Source organism: Blennius ocellaris, assembly GCF_963422515.1.
Source record: "Blennius ocellaris genome assembly, chromosome: 12".
NCBI classification, from domain to species: Eukaryota; Metazoa; Chordata; class Actinopteri; order Blenniiformes; family Blenniidae; genus Blennius; species Blennius ocellaris.
In genome coordinates, this window is record NC_137661.1 from 16,958,458 (window position 1) to 16,984,037 (window position 25,580).

At 40.9% G+C, this 25,580-nt stretch overlaps 1 protein-coding gene across 1 annotated transcript in view; it reads left to right on the plus strand.

Moving 5' to 3' along the window:
• The window catches only part of glis1b (GLIS family zinc finger 1b), a 77,517-nt gene that overhangs the window by 17,684 nt on the left and 34,253 nt on the right, over positions 1–25,580 (plus strand). Inside the window, exons 3-4 of the mRNA XM_080506198.1 lie at positions 11,953–12,145; positions 13,554–15,099. Coding sequence (XP_080362324.1) covers positions 11,953–12,145; positions 13,554–15,099 — 1,739 coding nt within the window. The remainder of the gene's footprint in view (positions 1–11,952; positions 12,146–13,553; positions 15,100–25,580) is intronic.

Consider the following 25,580-nt stretch of genomic DNA (forward strand, 5'->3'; position numbering starts at 1 on the left):
CAATATTCACAGTCAGAAACTTGTTATTTTGTAATAGTAAATATTATAATGATATTATTCAACCAATAATGCAATTAAAAAAACCTTTAAAAGCAGATCATTTGTGTCATCATATAAATCTGGATGACTTCTGTCAAATGTTATTTTATCAGTTAGATTACGAAAGCTGTATTTAGACAAACACACAAACATCAAGCATGTTTCTAAACATAGAAAAATGTTGTATCTCTCGCATGTCTTAAACACATTTCAACACGAGTTGGTCATTATAATCTCTGTTTGGCAAAACGTATTTCTCTGAACCAGCCATTATTACACCACAGTTTTATTGTGCTATTGCAAAGATTTTGACAAACAGAGTTCCAGGCAGACATTTGATGAATGGATCTGATTTCAGTATACTTTCAGGGGGACGACGGCTCTGTTTTGATACAACTCAAATGGGCATGCAGTCAAACTGAGGCCTGAATCCATGTGTTTATTTTCTACGACAGATTTATATGCACCGGTTGTTCTTGGGAGTGAACTCAAATTCACTTTCGCACACACGCACGCACACACACACACATGCCTAAACAAAAACACTAAAGCAGCATTCACACATTGGGGTCAGAATGTAAAGCCTTGCAAATAAACACTGGGTTTAACCATTTTAAAGGACTGTGCAGTAGTATTTATGTCCAGTTGTTGAGAAAAAATAACGCAATTCTATCAAGGAACGTACCAGACACTTTGTCTGAGGGTGTGGTGTTTCTCGGGTTTGTCAGTCCAAAAACTCCGGAGTGGCCACATCACGCCGCCGGGATTTATTGCAGCTTCCACAAACAGAGCAACCTCTTGTCTGGCTTTGAAGCACCTCCTGATCCCATGCCGAGTCTGGCTCCGGAGCCGTGTCGTTCACCAGCCCTATAAAGGTGTCTGTCACCAAGCCAGACGTCCCTGTTGCGCCTGCCAGCCAAGTGCATCACGATTTGTTAGTCTGCTGCTCCGTCAGGTCGCTGGTCCACGATCCCTGACTGATGTTTTGAGCACTTACACTGACGTGGCTTCTCTGTCAAATTATAGGATGTGGCTTGGCATAGCGCTCCTTGTAAAACTTTGCGATTGTCTGTGATTAATCCTGGCAGTGTGCACTTTTGTGGGTGAAATCCTGTTATGATAGTGATTGTCAGGCCCAAGCTGTGGCTGCTTGTGGCTTTAATGTGGTTTGTTGACAGTGCACATTTTTGGTACATTAAGAAACGTCTTAAAAGAGTTTGACTTGACGACAGAAGCTGTGCTTTGTCATAATCAATCAATGCCATGGTGCTTTGTGTTATTTTTTTAACTGTCCTTCCCACATATCATTGTGTATTCAATGTCTCGGAGCACGACGAGGTATATCACTGCGTTGAAGTCGATGAAACTACACTGGTATTATAAAAAAGTCCACGCTTTTCACTCATATGTCCACACCATTCTTTCTCTTTAAACGTACACGAGGGACTGTAAATACTGCAAATGAAATACCAGTGCTTTTGATCTCAAACCTCAAAATAACAGCAAAAACAAACATCATGTGTTATTACATTACTATAATTTATAACAAGTTTTATGACGGTATCATAATTATATTCAAAAGTCTAGTTTTCTCTGTCTTTTGCTGAGTTTCAAACAAGATCACACAACACAATTTGTGTTTTGTTAATAATTATGTACAAAACAAAGTGACAGAATCAATAACAACAATCGGAAAACAGCATTCAACTAAAAAATGACAACATTAGAAGTCAGTAATGAGGTAATAATTGGTTACTGTCATGAAATCAGTTATATACAGTTGAAATGTTAGGTTGAAAACTGGATCCACATTGTGACTACTTCCAGTACTTCCATTGTGACTTATTTTCCAATGTGTTTGCAATTGGAAAATGTTCAATCTTCATAATGACCGATTCACCCAAACAGACTGAAACAACTGATGAAACTTCATCTGTGAGTGGGCCAGTCCTTAGAGGACTAACGGCTCAGCAAATGTGTCACAACAATACAAGTATCTTCACACCAACATGACAGTTAATTAAGGGAGACAATAATACATGAGGAACACAAAAGTTACTCATATGAGCAAACATTCCTTTGTTGTTTTAGACACTCCTAAAGTAATTAAATATAAAACTTGAGTAACTTGCACAACATCGACGATTACCAATAAGAAGAGGAAACTCCTTAATAATCTGTGACAGCGGTTCAATGCGTTTATGGTGAAAAGAGCCACTTTTGCCCCTGATCTATCAAATAAAATATGTCTGGAACTGCAAGACATTAAATCTTGGTATTAATATACGAAACATTGAGTTTATATTGCATTTATAAAATTGAAGACTGGCATATACAGGCGTATTGGAAAAGTCATAGACATACTTTAAAAGTAAATTAAATGAAAAAAGTGTGTGAATAATAAGCAGCCCTCCATAATCAAAATGTAACAGGCTATCTGAAAGCTACAAAAAGTGTTCACAGGGAGCCTGTCCACATTAGTTTAAACAACCTATTTACCATACCCCAGACTGCGTTCCGTGTAACAAAATTATAACAACAATGTTAAATATTTATTTACATTTAATTTTGTTATAACTACAGGAAACCACTACAAAGAGGCTCGGGAGCCGGCTGCAGGTTTACTAAGATTTACGTGCGTCTTTATCCAAGGCGACCATGACAAAGGAAATACAATGATATATTCAGCCTGTGTTTCAGTTTTTTTTTTCTTGCTCTAAATGTTCACAGTTGGCTGCAATAATTTAATTTAGCTGAATTTTTATGTGTTCATAGTTGTTAGAAACCTGATTGTACCACTGCCTGAGTATGAGGTCAGCTTCTACCTCATTTGGTTACAACTAGTAGTCAGTCATAAGTGTGTGAAATCACACGTTTTTCTTGGAATCACATTGAAGTAGTTTTATGTGTATGTTGCATGATTGCTGGAAGCATGCTGCATAAATGCCTTCAGTTTGCATGCAAGCCATTCTCGCTCAACATTTGAATGACTTTAGATTTGCATGACATTCGCCAGTTAAAAATCACAAATTTCTTTTTGGACAGTTGTAGCTGTCTTGCAACAGAAGCATGAAAGTCTTTTTCTATTTATGTGACAGCCATGCAAGACAAATGATAATTCATCTGTACATAAAGTACATAGCGTCTCTCCTCAATCAAACCATCGTCTTCAAACAAACACAATTGGGCTCATGAAAGAATCTGATCGATGGCGACCCTAACCTGGATGAAAACTACGCTGACATGCTGACACAATTTATGGAATCGAGATAAAAATGTGTTTGTTACTGCCATATTATTCTGTTACATAATTTGACATCAGGTGGAACATTTATATTGCTGGTGAAAAGAAAGGTTTGCAGTGACTGCAGAAATTCAAACTGAATTCATGATATGAGCCATTCAAGCATTATTTTCGTAAAAATAAGTTGCAAAGTTTCTAATCACCTTGTTTGATCGATCACTGAATGCATATATTGTGGGTGCAGTCAGGTTGTCAGCTTGAAGAACAGAAACCACTCATAGGAATGTCTTGTAAAGGGTTAATGTTTTTTAACCTTTATACTTCATATTCATTTTTTAATTTTATTTTGTATATGAGTCTTGTATTAGCTGTTTCGATGCTTTCAAAATCTCCATTTCAACAAAGAGGCCTCATCACCTATAGTTTTCTCAGTTTTGATGACTACATGTTTGTTTTCTTTGTTCTTCAAAGAGGTGACTTGTAAAGCGCAACCAGTGACAAGGTGCGACCACCAGGTGGTGACATGCACAAGTGTAAAGTAATTATATTAATCAGTGGGGACACCAGAGGTAATTGTTGGCTGTGATGTTTGGTTGAAGGTTGATGAAATCATGCACAGACAGTGTTAGCTCTTCAGCGTATACTCCACAGTAATAGATTTCAACCCTACATTTCAGGGTGGGTTGTGTGAGTGTGAGTAAGATGTGGATAAAGAGGTGAGTATGTGTATGTGCGTGTGTGTGGAGTCAAGTTCTGCTGTGCTTGGGTTTTGACTGACATCGCCCCCCCCCCCCCCCCCGTGCTTCCTTTAGCAGTGTGGTGAAGTAGTTGGTCTTTGGCTTGGCGAGCGCCGAGCCTGGCACTGGGATGGGTAGGTTGGTGGGGTTGGTGAGGTTGGGGATAGGAGGGTTCCGAGCAGTCAACTATTTGTTTTTGTTCATAACTGCGGTTCGCACTGCTTCATTTGAAGAGCCAGGTATTACGATGAGGCCTGCTTCCCGCAGCATGTTCCCTCCGCTCAAAAAGGACAGGAGAACTAATCATTCACTGACCGCTGCGTTCATCAGTGCGACTCAAAGCTGCGTGGCACCTTAGTAGGAACAACCATACATATCCACAAAGAGGTTTGTCTCTCTGAACCTGAGCTCATCACAGCTCTCATTTGTCTCTTACTGAATGGAAATGATTTCTTTGATGGTTTTACATTCCCAGGAATAGTCTTGACTCCTCAGCTGGAGCCACATGAATCCCGGTTCCTCAATCTTTGAATTGGACTTTTTAAACAGCTAATCATGGGTTCTTATGTGACTAAAACTGACCATGAGAAAAAAGGGAGGAACAAAGATACCTGGTTGTGAGTGACTAAATTCAGCTTGAAAAAATGGATTTTATCCCCTTGAAAGTTCTCATGTCTGCTGGTACTTGTAATCCTGCTACAAAAACACTGACATTTCTCTACTCCAACAGTAATTTAATAGAGTTTTTCTTCTTCCCTCGCTGCACACCTGCTTTAAAAAGAGCTTCCTCCCTAGACGTTGTTATTTTTCATTTACTTGTGCCCCCAGGTTTTCAATCATACATCCATTACTAAGCAAACAAATAAGTTCCGGGCCTATGCGGCAGACACAAATATAGACACGAGTTATGAGATTCAGAGAAGCCGGGAAAGGCTTTGGACCTTAATGTGCAACATCTGCACCGGACAAGACGCACAACCGAGCATCCCACTACAAAGTCTCTCAGTCTGCTGTCGCACACTTGTACGTGTTGACCTGTCTCATGTTGAAAAGGAGGAAGGATGGAGGGGGAGAGAACCGTGGCCGATGGTGGTTTTGAAGCAGACGGGAATAAAATGATCATTATTAACTGTTTAAGTGCTGAATGTTATGATTTATGGAGCCAAAGTGGGGCCAGTTGAAGTGTCACACTGGATTTCCAGAGGCATCTGTCTTGCGGTTTTGGCAGCTTGTTGTACCCTGGGTTCAGATGTTTGCATCACACTCCTGACATCCCGTTTTTCTTTACCGACACCCCACCCCCCCCCCCCCCCCCATGTCACACACACACACACACACACGGACACGGCTTTCTCCTCCTCTGCTTTTAAGTACAGTACACCTCTGATCGCACTCCTTAAACCATCTATCCCTCCGCACATCTGCTTTTCATTGAGGCCTGCATGTCTCCGAAGACTTGAACGCATTAAACGCTGGCACAAGTGCAGTCTCACTCTGGCACTTAACACAGCCCTGAGGTGACTTAAAAGGGAGAGGCGAGAATTATAGAAAATGAAGTGTCACCAAAATAAAAAATCGCCCCAGATTACCACCAATTACACTTAATAATGCTGTCCAGCCCATGTGTTGGTCAGATGGTGGACTGGTGTTGTCCGTACAGAAATAATGACACTGAAGAAGGAGCAAGATGCACTGACGGAGACGGCTGCTCAGCGTTTCAGCTGTCCAATGATGCGGTTTGATCTTTTCAATGCTGTATAGATTGGTATGCTTTACAGTCATAACTACATATCTCAGGATAATAGCCATGTTGTTCCAGAGGGGTTAAGTTCTCTTAGATTGGAGACATATGTCTGCTCTGCTTTATTAGTCATTTATTAGTCATTGAGGTCACTGGAGAGATTTTTAGCCAAGGCACAACACTGCTGAACTTGAACATGACTGTGATCATCAGCCCCCGAGGCAGCGTGAATAGGTGTACTATTACAGTGCACCCAAACTGAGCCGTGATCCCTAATGCTGAATTCACCCGGTTATGTGAAGCATGTTTAACAATTAATGCAATCATGGTCACACTGACCGCAGCTTTTCCTCTACAGCATGAGTCGTGCCCTAATTATCAGAATTATCGGGCCTGTGTTCATTCACTGTGCCTGCCTATTGTCTTATTTTAAGCATCCGTGGTCACAGTGGCTGCATTAATCAGCGGGAAAGGGATTAGAGAAGCCTTTCCACTCACGATCGTGATGCATCTGAATTTTATAACTCTGTGCGCTGGGCACTTTGAAAAGAAGGGAACATGACAAATGGATGACATCAGAGCAGGTTTATTGGAAGGTGATTGGAACCTTGTTTCCCTCCACAACGTCAGCCAAAAAATAATCAAACATGTCCCAAATCAAGTTCTCAAATAACCACGCTTATCCCTTTATAATTGCAATCTCATTTGAAGCATTAGTTTATGAACTCGGTTCCAATGGAGCATATGTACTGGCATGCTGCTTCTTGGTTTTGAACGTCTCCGTAACGTTGTAGTCTCTTGTCATTTTACAGCGGCGCTCACTGGAATGAAGGTGGTGGTTTATTTATACAAGTACAAGCATTAAATACCTTGTGATGACATTTATGGAACGAAAGAGAGCAATTTAGATGTAGCACAGTTTCATTAGACATCGTGTTTTCAACACGCTTACTCATTGCTCATTTTAGACGAAGAGTTGTTTTTTTTTGTTTTTTTTTAATAGCAATAGAGGTTCTATTGTCCCGGTGTCTATATCTGGCAATGCAGAGACATCAGTGGCTCTTCATGAGCATGAGCCAGCACATCTGTACGTGGTCTCTGCACTGAACCCATGACTTGCCCCCGGTGCTTCTGGCACTGTCCTTCACCCCCCTTTTTTTCCCCTCATGTTTCTTTGTGCTCCTGCATCCCTGATCTCACACCCTTACAGCGTCACTCCTAATTGGGCCTGAATACTTGCAACTGTGTATATCCGAGGACCATCCCACCCTGCTTGAAATCCATGTCTCCTGGCTGTGGGAATGGCCACACTTGCACTGGGAGAGCATGAGTTTTAGATTTGAAATCATATATTCCCTTTTCAATCTCTTTCAGAAATCTATATGTTTTGGAGTGTTTGCGATTATTGTATTATAGAAATAAATCGGAGAACAGAATGAATTGATTTACTGAGCCCAGCACTAAAACAAGTCCTGATGATATTCATTTTCTTCAGCACCTTTTTGCTTATGTCCCACACTTCACCCATTTCATCCCCAAGGGAAATTATAGGGCCATTCAACTGGCTTGTTAAAACACATAGAATCTAATCCTGGCATTATTTCTAGCAAATAAGGGACTGTCCATTTATTTAGTGTGCGTGGCAGCTGTGTCAGTGTGGGTCCTTAAGCTTTAGCATATGCAGATCCCCATCCATATGTCTTCACAAATCTATTTAACTGAAAGAAAATATCTACTTCAAAGATAATAATACATGTGGGTTCCAAGTCCTTTTAAATGATTTTTGTTGACATTTTTCTGTGTTTGTTTCCAGAACTTAGCACCTGCCCTCATGTTGTATTTGGAGGGAATGCTAATAACAAACTATTGTCCACGCGCTTCTATTTTACGATTGAATGGGATTCATCACTCAGCACACCACAGTAAGAGCAGATTTCTGAGAAATGTTTGGTACATCTGGAGTTGAAAATGAGAAGAACACAAAAGAGAAATTTCACAATGATGCCACGTGAGGTCCAATGTTTTCTTACCAGAAAACACATTGTGTGTATCTTTGTGGTCTAGTAAATGTGTTGGGTGTATTTCCTTCAAGAGAAAATATTTGCAAAGTCAATTTCTTGTGATGTTTTGCATTTTATTCCATTTCCATTTTTGCAGCTTTCAATCGCTGGCCTGTTCTATGTGTGCTTTCATATTTAATCAATCCAAAATAATCAGTGCACGAGCTGGAAAACACAATTATATACAGTAGAATTGTATTGTCCATTCATGGTACACGTCCATAAATACAATAAAATACTATTGAACTATAGAAACCCCCTCAAGCCCTTTCTGATTTCATAAATGAATTGATTGTCGGTTTTCCTCCCGGTTCTCACCATATAAAAGTCAAACCAAGAGTCAAAGGAATTTAAAGTATGACAAATAAATTGCTGCCTTGCTCAAGAGATCACATGCAAATATACATATATCTTTTTCTTACTCCTAAAATCATCCACTTCTACACACACACACGCACGCACGCACGCACGCACGCACACACACACACACGCACACACACGCACACACACGCACACACCAAGAGCCTGTCTTTCGCCGCTCACCTGTCTCGGGTGCTGGATGTTTTATGTTTCACTTCCCTCCCTGCTGCTCTCTCTGGCTTCCACATCCTGATCAAACTCTCCTCTAACACACAATGAAATGTTCAATGCTGAATATAGCACATTCAATATAAACTGAATTTACTGTTGGGTTCCATCCAAGCCACCATATGCTGCAGAGCATGCGCCTTCTGCAACCAGAGCATGACTGATTCTGTTAATGTAGCAAAGCTCTAAATCACTGGAGCGCAAACTTTCTGCAGCGTGGGGATCAACACCTTTAACACTCTGACTTTCACTTCCTGGAGCCAGTCATCAGGTGTTTTTGTGATTGAGATATTCAAGCCCGAGTATTCGAAATTGCCCATCATGACGGCGGGACTGAAGCCTAAAGGCAAACAAGTCTTTATTTTTTCACCCTTTAAAAGTTCTCTTTCCAGTTTGCATTGAAGCAATTATATTATGGCCATGCATGATGGTCTCAGGTTATGCTTATTATTTATATGCAGTTGAAAGACACATCAAACTTGAATGCTCATAAATAAATAAAACGTATGTCACCAATGCATAATGAAAAAATGGGACTTAGCAATTACTATAGTCTATACTTTTTTCTCAAATTACCTTTAAAATAATTTGAAACTGTCAGCTCAGAAGCCACTTCCGGCCTGTTGTTCCAATTTAACGACAAGAATGTATTCTGTATACTTTGTTGATCTCTCTTGGGGAACTATTTCTCTGCATTTAGCCAATCCTACTTTCTCAGGGACCCACAGTGCTGACCTGTCAGCTGTGAGATTTGAACCTGTGAACCTCAGATCCCGAGTTCATTTCACCAACCTTATTTGCAGTTTACATCATAGAACACACCTTCAGAGCTAAATGTGGATTTTTTTGTACAATGAATAGACATTGTCAGCAGTAGCTTCCAGCTCAGATTAGCTGCATGCTAAGCGAATGACAATACAGCAAAGTGACAACTGTCCATTTGTCCATTCATCCATCCATCATCTGAAAACTGAAAAAGATTTGTTTTCCTCAATATTATAAAACACAAGTACAACTCTGGTTGGATACTAAAGTTATTGCAATTTCATGTTAATGACTTCTTTAACCTGTTCCAAAGTGACTCAAAATTAATTACAAGCCCTGCCTGACGTCGATGTCATTGTAAGTTTGTGGTTTGTGAGAGTTATGTCCAGAAATAGTCAAGTTTAGTTCGCTTGGCAAAACTATGCCGCTCCTCCCTATTTGAAAAGCATGTGATGTGAAAGTAGCTTATACAATGCCGCACTTGTTTTTGACATAAAGTGTGTGCCATTTTCTTTTTCTCCATACTTTTTTTCAAATATGAGACTCGATCTTAATTTATTATACCTTGATGAAAGCAATGAAGCTAATATAAAATATAGTAATATAATGGTTTAAGTCTCTGAATGGCTGCTACAAACACATTTCAGATATTTTTAAACTAAAAATGTCAAATTAAGCTCAGTGTGGCCCCTGTTCCCGTGATATCTGGCAATGAAAACTTATACAAGCGATCCAGGGAGATTATGCTGCAAAACAATGGTTGTATTATGAGCTTTTCTTAGTCCAACAATTTGCAGACAGGACAGGTAGCCAGTGTTCCCAGATCATCTGTCTTCTCTCAGCGTTTAACTCATTCACAAAGTGAGCTCTTTCCTGGAACTCAACCGCTCTGTATTGTAGAACAGAGCGATGATTATTGTGTTGTAATTCACATTTATTGGGCTGCCTGGTGTGGATCTGTTTTTAAAAAAGCAGATGACTGTATGTGTGTGAGAGAAAGCATGTGCATCCAGTCAAGGCCTCATTGACCAAGTGCCAATCCATTAAGAGCTTTATGATGACAGTGTTTTTATTTGCTTGTTTGTGTTTCTGCGTGCATGTGCATGGACAACCATGGCCTTATTAAAGGATCCGTGATGATATTAGTCATCTCCACCCCGATTCATGTCACTTTTGGCCATCCTGATTGAATTACTCCTGACTTGAGGCAGGGAAACATTTGGCTTCTACTCAGCACGCCTTGAAACTTTCATCCAGAAATACAGTTGTGTATACTAACTGGTGAGGATGCTGAGCCAGCAAATGGTGAAAAAATAAAAGTAAAAAAAAAAAAAAAAAACCTGGAGCAATCCAAAATTTGATAAACAGAACAATTTGTATGGCTTGAAAAGAGACCAGAGCTCAGAGACATCTTGCCTTCTGTTAGCAGCTGTGAGTGAAACCAGCGTTGTTCCTGTGGTCCCCTGGCGATGCTGGTCTGTTTGTATTGCTCGCTTTCCCTTTTCTCCACTTCTTTGTGTTTCTGCTCTGACCCGCAACAAGACAAATGCAGAGGAGGCTGTGGACACATTAGCTGGAAACGGAATATGTGAAAAGATGTTCATAAAAACGAGGCCACAGAAAACCTTTGTTTTCTCCAGCTTTAGTTGAATATCATATTTCCATTTTCTAACACAGTTTCTATCTTTCTATTCTGAGCCCAATCGACTCATGTTGTATTTTCTGTTCCTTTCTGGTTGTTTTTCTTTACATTATTCATACATCCTAATGTTTGATCTATTCCACTCTTTTAGTATTCCTTTTTAGTGTTTCTTTTAAATGCTGAATGTTTGGGTGACTAATAATAATAGCTCATGGTGTGGGATAACATTATCAATAACATTGTTTGGAGAAAATTTAATTTGAGAAATTGAGTTAAGAAAGTTGGACCAGGGGACGTGTGGGCGCTTGCACATAAGTGTGTGGGGATATCGGCTTTCCTTTAACAAACATTTCCACACGCATGCACACACAGCCCTCCTCTCCTCCATATTCATTTAGCTTATTTTCATTTCTCTTATTTACGTCATTGTTTTGGTCAAATTTCTGGTGATTGCAGTATTGGTCAGAAAATAAGATCATGGTGATTAAAAACAAAGGTAAGTTTTCTGATGCCTGTCTGTTTCAGGAAATACTCAAATACTGCAATGAAACTGACACAGATTTTTAATATTATGCATTAATGTTTGTCTCAAGAAAATGAAACGTTTGTCAACTTAAAACATAGGTTTATTATTAAAAAAAATAAAAAATGTCAAAGTCATCATAATAAAAAGTAAAAGTACACATTCCCAATGATTATATGGGCTATTGCTCGAGTGATAATACTTCACATATAGGACTCAGTGTTATTCATGTAGCCACCACTTGGCCACCACAACTCTCCATATATCACTCTTGACGCACTCGATACAGATATGGCAGCCAACAATGATTTCTCAAGAGAATTATAATGTAATAAACCTTCATCATGTCACTGATGGCTTGAATCCCATTGTGAACTAATGATTTCCCCAAGACAGTCAGAAAAGTTTTGATTGCAATCTGCTGAGCCAGCTTTTAATTTTAAAGGGACCAGCAGGTCACTGCAATGTGAGCTAGACACATGTCAGAAATCATGACATTTTACTGTGGAAAGGAATATTGTTCGTGCAAGTGTGTAATTGATGTGTTATCTGCCTACTCATCATTTGTAATTTGGCATCTTCAGTAAGTTTGTCCTCACTGGTTCTTTTTCAGAAAATGGCATCTACTGCTCGGAGAAAGAGTCAAACAGCGAGCTTTCTGATGCTGAGGGTACCCTAATGCGATGTGGGCAGAGCCTGCCGCCATCAGCAGGGGGTCACACGGAAGGGGTTTACCCCCAGAGCCTCCAGTGCAGCAGACCCACACCTGACCTCCTTCTGCAGGATGGCTCTCACCAAGACAGGAGGTAAACTGTTTCTATTTTACATGTTTCTGACTTAATGTTGGTTTTTCTTTGCAGTTTTATTTTTGTAACATTCTCACATGATGTACTGTTACTGCAATATGCAGGTACAATGTGTTTTCTATTAACTTTACCGTTGTGAATCCCACGCACACATATGTTGCTGAAAACCTTTGCCCAGTCTCGTAAAACACACTAAAAGGGGTCCATAGCGCACCATTTATGTTCCACTAATGTGATTCCTCTGTTGTTCAATCTTTGACTACTGTTGGTCAAGGCTGAAGGAATTTCCAGTGTGCACCTTCTTCCCCCTCCCCCCCGTCTCTCCTTTTATCCTCAGTCATGTAAAGGAAAGTGCTCCTGGACCGACAAGCACTTCTCTCATATTGTCTCTCAATATTTTCACTACAGCCAAACAGGAAATGGTGCTCCCGGGTGGAGAGACAGAGAGAGAGAGAGAGAGAGAGAGAGAGAGAGAGAGAGAGAGAGAGAGAGAGAGAGAGAGAGAGAGAGAGAGAGAGAGAGAGAGAGAGAGAGAGAGAGAGGTCACGTCTTTATTAACAACAACGATGACAAAGTCGGGCCGATGGCTTTTTCTTGCCCCAGCTAGCATTAGCTCTGTTTTTCCCCCTGGTGTACTCAGAGGGGAAGGGACAAAGACGATAGCTTCATGAGACAGCCCGGAAAAAAGAGAGCTCTTCTCACATCACTCAGAGGCTTTGGACAAAATCCATAATGAGCCAACTGACAGGAATGATTATGTAGGAGATCACAGCAACGCATGGAGAAATCTGACCTGGCTTCCCTATTCAGCAGGGCAAAGATTCCCACCATAATACACAGTATTGTAAATGGTGACCCTTCATAGGCTACAATTATGCCACCAAAACAGGTGACTCCTTATTTATCCCCAATGTTGGGTTGGGTTTAACCCTTTTGTGTCATCAAAGCCCGTCAGATGGACACAGTCGCCAGTGGCCTCTCGTTCTCAGTAGTCTTCCATCCCTCCCCCACTCTTTCACTCTTAAACGCCCATTCATATCCCCTCAAAACAGAAAGATCTTGTTTCTTTTTCTTCGTAAAAAAAATTTATTTTAGAAAATCAACCGTTTTTACTACCTGTTGTACAGCAACATTTATGTTACTGCATTTCTAATCTGACCTATGCTCTCCTAGAATTTTAACCATGACTCCCTTACGTACAATATAGGGCTCAGATGAAGTTTTTTAAGTCAGTAAAACGTATTTACGATGAGTTTTATGTAAACCGAGTGAAAGACGAGAAGGAACGAATTTGGCGAGCGGCAGCGCACTGACAATAATGCCAATGGGAGTAAGGACTCATACCCATATCTGTCAACAGGCACAAAGCAAAAAGCCCTCATGCGCTCTTTGTGTTGTTTGCTTACAGATCCTCTTCTGCCTTGCAGAGGACCCTGCCGGGGGCCTCACCCAGTCTGAGCTGCACTGCCAACGGGGCTCACGCCGCTATCCCTTACCCGATCAAACAAGAGAACTCAATGGGCTACAAGCTCTCCAGCATGGTGTCCGGAGCCCAGAGCTCATCTCCAGCCAGGTTTCAGGCCTGTAGGGCAAGCCAAGCTTTGGAGGTGCCAAGGAATGAGATAGCCGGTTTGCACGTTAGCATCAACAGCAATGGCGTATGTGCAGTGAGTGGCGTTGGTAGCACTCTATCAGGGGACGCAGTGCAACCGTTTAATAATGAAGATGGCTCCTCCCCTATGGCTTTGTCTCCAACCGACTCCCGTCATTCAGCGCGGTTACTCGGTGCTAGTAGTCTGAAGAGACGCTGCCTGTCCTTGGCCTCACAGTCCACCGCCGCCGCTGGCACCGGCAGCGTCGCCGCCACAGGCTCCCCATCGACTACTGGCGCTGCTTCTGAGGAAATCAATATCACCGCAATCATCTGCTCCTCCTCCCAGATGTCAATGGTTGCCTGCGTCAACGGGTTCCACGCTAACCTCTCACCCAGCCACACCAGCAGCGCCGGCTTCTCCTCCTCTTCCTCCTCCTCTTCTACGTCCCCACCCTCTAACTCTTGCTCACGGGAAGCCCTCCAGAGGCCCCCACCTCACCGCAGCCCCCATCGGGCCACCCTACAGGAGAGCTGTCAGCTGTCTTCACCTGCCACCTGCCTGCTGTCCCTTTCCTCCGCCTCTTCGTCCTCCTCTTCAGTGTCATTAGTGGATCCGGAGCAGGGCCAGGGGCAGAGCCGGGGGCTGTGTGAGGAGCCAGGCTCCATGCTGCGGGGGCGTGGGGCTGGAGGAGCAGCCACGGGAGTAGTGGGCGGAGGAGGAGGCGGCTCGGACGGGTTGGCGCTACTGATGAGCGGGGCCCTGATGTCTGGGAACCTGCATCCGGGCCCCGAATCCGGGGGCCTCCTGGACGGAGGCCAAAGATCTGTGTCTTCCCTTAAGCAGGAGCCCCTCGATGACTTCACTCCCAGTGAGGATGAACTCTTTCAGCACAGCTATCATCACCATCACATGAGCGGTCGCAGTGGGCACCTCCGTCACGCTCACCACCCACCCAGACCTGCTATGCCTCCGCCGTACCACATGCACCAGTACGTGGGGCCCAGTCCTGGGGGCCTGATTCACCACCAGCACCAGCAGACTGCTCCTGCCTCCTCACTGGGACTCAAATCAAACCCGGGAGGCCCCCCGGGGCCCCACACGGCTGCAGAGCGGGAAGACGTTGGAGGAGGAGCGCTGGCGGATAAGCAGGTGTGTCGCTGGATTGACTGCAGTGCTGCTTACGAGCAGCAGGAGGAACTTGTGAGGCATATTGAGAAAGTTCACATTGACCAGCGCAAAGGGGAAGACTTCACCTGTTTCTGGGCGGGTTGCATCCGCCGTTACAAGCCGTTCAACGCTCGCTACAAGCTGCTCATCCACATGAGGGTCCACTCTGGAGAAAAACCCAACAAGTGTATGGTGAGTCATTAAAACCCGAGAATTTATCCCCTCAATATGACCCCCCCCCCCCAAAAAAAAAAAAACCCCAACAAAAAACAAAATGATATCATCCCTCAGATTTACAAGACTGAATGTTGAAAATCTCAGTCAGCTCTCTTTCTTTCACTGAGTTTGGTTCTCCTTAAGGTAACAAATAGAAGATTTAGTTCATTGCGTTAATATGAGTCTAATTTATAGCTTAACTGCAAACATGTGTCATTTTTTTGTTTTGTTTGAATTTAACACAAGCACATATTTCACAAGGTAATAAAGTCCTTCGGGATGATTTTTCCTCAAGTAAAATGCATGTCACTTGTGTCCAAAAACAGACCTGGACTTGCTTCACTGCTGATTACATTTCAACAGAAACTTTTAGTTTGTTTTGGTTGAGAAACAGTTATCATAGTGATTCCTGTATTTTTAGTCGATTTTTTTTTTTGCCCCTCACTGAAGATGTAAGCTGCTGTAAGAAGAGCAACGTCGCTTTAGTATAAATAGATTGGTGGTTGTATTCTTACAGGTAAGGCTCCAATTCCACAAGTCAACACACTAATCAATGTCAAGCTGTCATTCTCCCACATCCCCTCACAAATGGAAAAAGCCCTCCAACCTTAAGAATGATTTAGTCAAAATACACAATTAGTCCACAATTTGTATAGGGCGAAGCCATGTTTATTTTCACAGGCACTCTGTTTTTTGAGAAAGGATTCAGATCATGAAAAGCCAACACACATGGTTAACATAACCAAACAATGCCTGCACATGATCCTTTTAAATGAGAGCTTTAAATGTTTAGCTCTCCCACAAGTATTAAGTGAATCGGCTTCATATCCAAGCCAAACATGAGCTGAAATGTAGTAGTCTGGAGAACGGAGCCACGGAGGGATGGTCCGCAGTCTTGCTCAATTCGCAGTTTCACCCAAACGCTCTGTCAGAAGTAGTGTTCATCAAATTTAGTTATCCGGCTGAGTCCGAATCCTAATTGAAAAACTGACTCAGCGATAATATTTCAGCACCTGTTGAAATACACATCATGTAATGTTTCTTCCTAGCGGTTGGTGGAGGTGAAGAGTCTTTAACTGGAATACATTTGCATTTTGTGGCTGATTCATGTTAAATTGCAGAAGACATTTAGACAGAATCCTACTGACTCGAACACTTATTAATTCACATCTCAGCTGAATACTCCACTGTTGGTGTTATTCTCACTGCTTTGCGTCACCGCGGCGTGTTCGTGCTTCTGCTTCCCTGGCACAGTATGAACAAAAAAATTTGGAAGTAATTTGCCGTGCTGTGCATGCCCAAGGTGTTAATTCAGTTTAGGCGTGTGTAGTATTACAGTGCTTAAATTTTCCTATTTGTTGTTGTTGTTGTTTTTTTTGGAGTGTTTCTTTATTACTGAGGGCTGGGTGACACAAAGCAAGTAGGTACCGTGTGCATGTTTGTACTTTCAAACAACTCGCGTATGAACGTTGCACTGACAAGCTGTGAGTGTGTTTTTGAAGATGTTTACCATATGTGAGCATGAGAACAATCTGGCTCAGTGTGGACAAGCCACTGGACTCTGTCTGCAGACATGAGGCACTCTGAAACACCATAACCTGCAAATCACCCTTATTCGGAGGGAATATGCACGCGAGCGCTCAGATTCAGAGTGATGCAGTCATTTGTAAACGGGCACATTGTATATATGGACTCACAGAAAGTATTGATTCTGTATACGGTGCATTGAGCTGTCACACTCCTGCCTTTCCCACAGAACCCAAACATAAATGTGAAATGTTTTCATGCTTGAATCAACACTTGTGATCAGCAGGGATTCAATATATGTTGATTCGCGACTTTTGCAGATAAACGTGGAGGCCCAGAGAAAATAAACCCCACTCTGTGTGTATTTGTTTCTCTGTTTGTGTTTGTAGTCTATATGGATTTAAGTAAGTAGTTTGCACTCGTAGGCTAGCTGGTCTGTTTGTGTGCATCTGAATGACTGTGCACACTCTTATGCTTTAGTTGTGTCTGACCATTATCTTTTTTTTTTCTTCTCTCTCCTCTCAGCATTTGTGCTTTTTGCCACGAGCACTGATGCCTCTTGTGTGTCCATGTTGCTCATGCAATATAAAAAGGCATTCAAATATTCAAGCAATCCATGAAGAGGAAGCAGATGAGACATTCTGTTTTAGGCCCAAATGCTCTATAAAAACGAGGACTAATCTTTTTATTATCCTTCCAGCAGCAGATTCCAGCAGGCGTTCATGAAACAAGGCTCCTCTGACGTCCAAACATAACACCCCCCCCCACTCTCTCTCTCTCTCTCTCTCTCTCTCTCTCTCTCTCTCTCCTCTCCTCTCTCTCTCTAAGTATACACTTCATCCATTTTCTTCATATGCAAGAAGAGACAGTTTCTTCATATGCAAGACTAAGTCTTGGCAGGAAAAAGTCATTATCACAACACACGTCATACTTGGACCCCCTGCACTGGCCTGTCACAGGCTGTACCTCGCAAATATTTTAAGAAATTCCCAGTTTAAAAAAAAGAAAAGAAAAAAGAAGCTGTTCATAAATTTTGCCACCTTTTAAAAAGCAGGTTTGTTTCTCACCCCAGCTCCTCCAATTAAAGCCGGCGCAGGGTTGTTGTGCAGGGCAGGCAAGCGCTGAGGGACACACAGGCGAAAAGGAAACAACATAATCTCTCTGCAATATCCTGTTGTGTTTCATGCCTAATTCACTTGTTGTTTTAGTTTATTACATTTTTTTTTCCTGTGTCTGCATAAATATTAAAAATATATCCAGCTAGAGTAGCCCTGTCATGCTTGTAGACATTGATATTGTTCTGTCTTGTCAGAGGTTGGCTTGGTGGATTTGAAGCGTCTGAAGGCTGCACTCTGAGCTATGAAGCTCACGGTATATCCCCCTCCACCGAGTGTTTACATGGCTGAGTGACTTCAGGCCAGAATACAACATTGTGCATTTTATTTGCTTTTGGTTCAGAGCAGTTTTGGTCCAAAGTTGGCAAACAACTTTCCCTGAAGATTATTAAAAAGAGAAAAAAAAAGGGGTGTGTTTGAAATGCTGTTCAAGGAGGCTATGGGAGAGTGGATTCAGTCTGTGGTTTAAGGTTTGAAGTCGTTGTTGCTGAAATGCAGCAACGCATATTTGTAGAATTATATCACAATAATCCTTATGGAAGATTTTGTAAATTATAGAAAAAAATCTAAGACATTGTGGAACGTGGTGAACTATCACATGGGGTGGGAAGGATATTACATTAAGAGAAAAATAAAATGTACATATTAACTTCTGTACACTTCTGCTTGGTTAAACTTTGATGCCTGGAGCATTGTTCAACATACATTTCTGTCAGCTGACGTAAATTTGTGAGACTTGTTCCTTTTTTTTTATCATTAATTGCTTTATGTAAGGCCGTTTCCATTGTTATTTTCTCATCATTCTTAATGATGATTTTAATAATGTAACACATTTTATTCTGATCAGAGCTACTTTCACATTCAAAATGCTGCAACTTGGCTCATCACTGAAGAAAACAATATGACCATATTAAATTCAGAATACATTCAGAAAATTTAATATCCACCTTCAAAAACCCAGAATAGCTCCAGACTTTCCTAAATCCCTGATATCTCTGACTGGGTATGTGACCTGCAAACTGCTTGGGTTGGTACATAATGTTCAGTGAAAAATGATGACTGAGTTTTCTGTGTGGAGTTTTGTGAGTATGTGTGGTTATTTTATCTGTGGTGGACTGGGAACTTGTCGAGGTGTTCTCTGCCTTTGCCCGTAGTTAGCTTGTGTCCAATATCTGGTGATATATCTCAAATTAAATGTTATCCTGTAGCCTAGAGGTTGGAACTGATCGGATGTTCGCTGCCAGGTTATCAATGTGGGCTCCTGAGCAACACCCCCCAAACCCATAAGCATAAAAAAAATAGCTAGAATAAAAAAGCTTTCTGTCAAAACAGAAAACCTTTCAGTAGATTATTCTAACTGTGTTTTCACAGATCCATACAAACAACAAGAAACTGGACCACATCACACCGGTGCTCAAAGCACGACACAGGCTCGCTGTGAGTCAAAAAGATTGAGTTTAAAATCTTACTGCAGGTGCAGGCAAGACTTATTAGCTCCCTATGAAGCAGCATTCAGTTTCTATGCTCCTCACTTGTGGAGCAAACTTCACAAAACACCTAAGGTCTGCTCAAACCGTCAGTTTATTTAAATCAGGGCTGAAAACATCATCATTCACTGCAGCATGTCATGATTTTAATATGATACTCCATGAAATTGTTCTTCTGCTTATATGCAAGCAGATAGACAATAACAAACTCCAGTGGATCAGCCAATATTCTAGTTTTATTGTCCATATTGGTAGTTTTACAGTTGAGCACCAACCCTAATAGGATCCATTTCATCAGCATATTATTGTCTGTATGCACGTGTGTGGTTTCATTCCTAAAACACCCAATAGCGCTACCTTGTGTCCTCGCTTGCTAACTGCATCGTTTTCAGTGTTTTTCTGTTGTTGCTGGGTAAAAATGAAACCTTTCTGAAAGGACTACACAAAAACAATGCATTTCTGCTTGAAACATTGTAAAAGGAGGATGGGTTTTCAAAGGGAGAGAGAGTGAAACAGACAAAAGACTCTCAAAGTTCGTCCTAAAAAAAATCAAATCTGAGACACAATTTGAGCCAATGTTGAGATGCCACAAAAAGAATACTCTCAAAGACACACAGTAATACTGATTACCTGCAGGATATGCAGTTATTAGAAGATGGCAAGGTCTTGACAGGTCGCCAGTCCCGCAAACACAATTAGAGACGATCACACACACTCACATTCATACCTACTGGCAATTTGGTGACACAAATAAAGAAAACCTGATTACCCTACAGAGAGAACATGCAAACTCTGCACAGACAGAAGCCCAGTCCCAATCTGGACTCACAGCGGGGAAATGCTCACGAACCACGCGAGAGTGCTCGCCGCTGTGAAAATTGCTTGATGAATAAATCCCCCTATTCTTTGTTCAGTACTTTGCAACCGTCTTAGGGAAAGTGCTACATAAGTAATAGGTAATTTTCGTATTAAGTCGGAGTTAACTATTTAAAATGAAAGAAAAGTCCTCCATAAAAGGATGGATTCACACATTTTCGGTTCCCAAATGTTCGAGCCAAAGTAAAGTCAGCGAGCCACCCGCCCATTTCACAATGACAAACCACAGCCAGCATTAGCTGCTTAATGGGGCTCTGTCCAAACCATATGCATGTGAGTACACACACACACACACAGGCACACACACACACACACACACACACACACACACACACACACACACACACACACACACACACACACACACACACACACACACACACACACACACACACACACACACACACACACAGTCAAACCACTTGTTGAAGGAAAGTTGGATGCAGAGGCCTGGTGGAAAAAGCGTACATCATGGAATTTCCTCTTTTTTTCACTGGTGTGAAACCAGCTAACATATATATTTAGATTTACTAGACTGATTTTTGGAAGAGAGTGGTGAAATCCCTCGGCAGTCGACGCTGAGACACAGAACGCAGGCCTCTGCCAAGATGCTGCGTGTTTTCAGGAGTAAATGGAGTCTTTTGTGAGCAATCGGCTCAGGTGCAGGAGATAAAACAGGGAGTGCCATTAGCTAATTAAAACTGAGGTTCAGCACATGAGCCGAGTTTTCCTCTGAATGCTGCCTGAAACTGGAGCTGTCTGGGTAGTTGCCGTGAGTGGTGACTGACGTTGATATTAATGTGTTTGTGCTCATATGAGCGTCTGACACGCTGGTCTGTCCAGACAATTTAGAGGCCACAGTCTCTTGCTCTTCGTTCCTAAAAGGACTGTTGCCTCTCGCTACCTGCAGTAGAAATGTATGAATCTCCTGAAGATGAGAAGATTAAGCATGTCAAGATTAGATTTGAACAGCTTTTATGTGTGCTGCATCAACAAGTAGACGAATGCAGTGAGAGAGGCAGTGGTTGGTGGTGGTCGGAGGGGCCCATGGTGCAGTTTGGCAGTATCGCTTCCGTCAATCTGCCCCAGGGCAGCTTGTGGCTACGTATGTAGTTTACCACCATCCAGTATGGAGTGAATGAATAATGCAAAGTAAAACGTCTTTGAGTTTCCTAAAAAGCACTCAATAAAACCCATGCATTGTTATTATTATTATTATTATTATTATTATTATTATTATTATTATTATTATTATTATTATTATTATTATTATTATTATTATTATTATTATTATTATTATTATTATTGTCGTCGTCGTCGTTGTTATTCAGTCTATGATTTTCTTGAGATTTGTTTTAGGACAAGTTTTTGCTGTTACTCAAACATTTGTACTTACTGCAAAGTCACCACATGTCACACGTAAGACGAAGTAATTAAAGTTACTGAACTTTTCATAGAAAGAGAGGTCTGTTGAATATTGCACATTGTGTATCATGTAAATAACAGCAAATAATTACAACAGCAAATACCCAAATTCAAAAGGAAAAAAAAACATCCTTCTGAATATTCAATCCATGAAATTGCCTCATCATACCCCAAATTAAATTAATCATGGAGAACAGGGGTCGAGTCAATGGACTGTGGACAATAAAGATATTGATTTCAGGTCTTGATCTTATCAAGGTATTTAATCCCAAATGGTTGCAGTTTACAGCTTTTTCTTGAAGGAATTACTCATGTATTGTTTGAAACTTACAATATTCTGTCCTTGTCCACTCATAATCTAGATTTTACCTTGTATCTTCATTGTAAACTCAAATATCAAATAATTATTTATGTAGATTTTTTAATTTTTTTTAAAGAAAATTCTTTATTTTGTAAGCTAAAATTGTCATACAAGTCCCATAATTATTTCTGGTACAGCTGATGATTAAACTGCTGAATCTATGCTGGACCTTACCTTGTGTGTTTACTGTGCCCGTGTTTTTACCTACATGTAACTGCACACCTTTTTTTGTTTACTGTAGAATTTAAGTACATTTCGGAACCTGTTACTTCCTTTTTATTTCAACCTAAATAAATAGGTTGACTCAGAACTTTCAAAAGGCTTACTTTTGTTCCAAATGTAGCTTATTTGTATTTCTACTTAAGTGAAGAATGTCAGCATGTTTGAAACTTTTGACTAACAAGGAGAATGTCTGAATAAAGTGAGTATTATGGTATATTGCACTGAGTTTTCAACTTCTGGCTATTATGAAGTGTTTACTGTCAGTAGGTGATAAATTCATTCATTCAGGAAATCAGGAGACGTTAAAGTCAGTGAGTTGCGCACAAATGTGAAAGCGCTGATCATACCTGGCAGGAGGCAACTTTTAACACTTGTATCCAAAGTCCTGCTTTGTCTGCCGTTACCGAGGCAAAAGGAGTAACTACAAGGGCTAATTTCTTCCTACAATGTCATAATCCCCATCTGCAGCAATCCTCTCTCCTCCTGTCAGATCGGCTGTGCCGCTTGGCAATCCAGCCGTCATGCTATGACTAACACAACGCTGTCCATATGTGATACTGGTATGATGAAACTGCTGGCGGAGTCACTCTGCCACTGATGTTTTGGCATAAATCTGAAAACCCCGGATAGATGAATTTTGCTTGTTTTTCTTGTTGAGCAGACTGAGCCAACTTCCTGTCAAGCTGAAAAGGTTTTCCAGTCAATCTTTAGTTGTAATGTTGTCCAGGATTCAGCAGCAGCAGCACCCCCCCCCCATCTCTCTCTCTCTCTCTCTCTCTCTCTCTCTCTCTCTCTCTCTCTCTCTCTCTCTCTCTCTCTCTCTCTCTCTCTCTCTCTCTCTCTCTCTCTCTATCGATCTCTATCTATCATCAGGTTTGGATTTAAGGGTACGCTGACATACTTACCACATCTACACAACTACAACACCTACCGCCATGTCCCATCTTAATCTTTCTCTTACTTTGGGGGACACACATTTTTATTTACGTGGAGATTAAATTATTACTCTTTTATAATTGTGACTGTATTCCATCTATAAAAAATAAACAGTTATATGACATGTATGTGCAATAAAATGGAAACAATTATTATTAATAATAATAATGATAATAATAACAATAACAACAAACATACTACTACTACTACTAATAATAATTATAATGATAATAAAAATACCCCCCCCCCTTTTTTTTTTTTACATGTGAATTGCATCAATCAGGATCTACAAAAGAGTCGTGCCTTTCACTTTGTTTGGCACGACTATTTAATTAAAAAATTGTATTTGTCCCCAGGGGACAATTGAAAAGGCACGTAGAGCAGGCAGTGCAACAATGACATAAGAAATTGAGTAGAAAAAAGAAGTTCAATATACAAATGTGACATCTTTGTCTTTAGCTTAACTTGTAACTGTGTTTGGTTTGGAAACAATGTAAAAATTGTAAAAAATCAAGCAAACAAAGAAATTGCATCTGATGCTAATATCCTATTTTACTGATCACAGTCATAGGATAGTGAACGACTTTTACATGAGCATTTGATTTAAAGCTGAAGCTTTTGTTTAGTTTGTAAAAAGTAAGAAATGTAAAATTTTTGACTTTTTTTTATTTTACTTGCTTTTTGATTTGTATTTAAACATCTAAAATCTATTTGTCTCTATTTGAATCTGCCGAATCTTTAGCCCTGTCCTATTGGTTGTATATGCTGCATTTTGTCATTTCAAAAATAATTTTTCTTGAAGCGGTTTTGCATTGCACAGCAGGTTTACACCGCTTCCATATGTATTTGAGGCTTTGAAGAGATTTTGAGAGAGATTGCTTGTGGTGCTCTTCAGCCACAGTTTGCTTGATCGTCTTTAATCAGCAACTTAATTGAATTAAATAACAAAGTCTGATTCTTGCATAACTCATAGCTGGACTTAAGTTGACTCATCCTGAAACTGTTTTAAATTGCCATTTCTAAAACTGCAGGTGAAGGGATGCAGGTGCAAAGACGATGCAGCTTTATGATCATTGAGTATAATTTCCAAATAAATGTTGAAACTTGTGTTAATCTTCCTTTGCACATTAACTCAGGTAATGTGTGCAATATTAAAGCCAACATGTCATTGAAGTAAATACTTAGTTGCATTTTCGATTTTTTTTATCCACATTTTAAAATATGAAAGACAGAAAAGGTCATAGGTTTTTCTCATCATAGTTACTGTGTTTGTGCAGTTTTTGATTTCAAAAAACAAAACCAACAGTCAAGACTTCATGAGCTCTGGCCCACAATGTCTTCTTTCTTTCTTTTTTACTCTGGGTTTAGGTTAAACTGCAGAAGGTCAGCTACCTTTGTTTCAACTTCCTAACCAGGTATCAAAGCATGCGGGTCTTACTACATGTGCTACACTTTAATTACATTTGTCTGGAATGCAGTATTTTGAGTTTTCCCATTTCCTTGTCATTTAATCACACTCTGGTATTGGAAACCTGAAGACCAGGGCTGCAGCTGGTCAGACATTGCACAGAGATTGTGTCATAATTGTGTCGCATCCAAAACCTTAATCAGTTTAACCTCTCCACTGAGCCAGATCAGTTTACCAATACATGGGAGATATGAGGCTGGAGGGATGCGTTTGGGGGTCTCTATCATGTTCAGGAGGCTGTTGCAGGGATGCAAACTGCAGCAGAAAGAGGGCAACTGTCTTTCGGGGGCTTTTTCAGACTCCCTGCTGGACTGTTAATTTATTTTCCCGGTTGTTACTGCTCACTGCTCGCCACATATGATCCACCAACATGGATCATGTGCAATGTAGGTGCATAATACTTTTTTTTTTTTTAACAACAGTTAAAAACGTAATTGCTCCAGTTTATTGCCTTTTATGAATGACTTCTTTAACCTCTGAGGCTGCCGATCGTCTCGCACTCTTCATGTTCACACACTGGCTTTGTTACGTTTTCAGACAGTAGTGTGTGCAGCCTGTGTGTTAAACAATAAGGCAAATGTCTCAGCCCATCCGGGTATGTTTTTTTTTCTTCTTTTTTTTGCTGGCTTGTCAGTGTTGCAGAGTTCACTACATCATACTCCAGAACAGCAGTTTTATCTACTACAAGCTACTTCTGCTCTTGAGCAACAGCATAACTCCGGCATTTCAGAGGCCTGCTTTCAACCAGTCAGACACACACCACACCACACCAGACTCGTCTCGATCTGAGACTAATATATATATATGTATATATATATACATATATATATATATATATATATACATATGAGAAAGGGAGTCGCTACCGTACAAAATAAACACCAAGAGAAGTATGGGTAAGTTATGTAGCGAAAGACATGTTTACGTTAAGGGTGTCAAGTTTAAATTATGCTCTGCGATGTGCTGTGGTTGGCGTGCCGGCTTTAATTTGAGTGTTTGAGAGACCGAAGCCTGAAAGAAATGGAGCCACACGAGCGGTC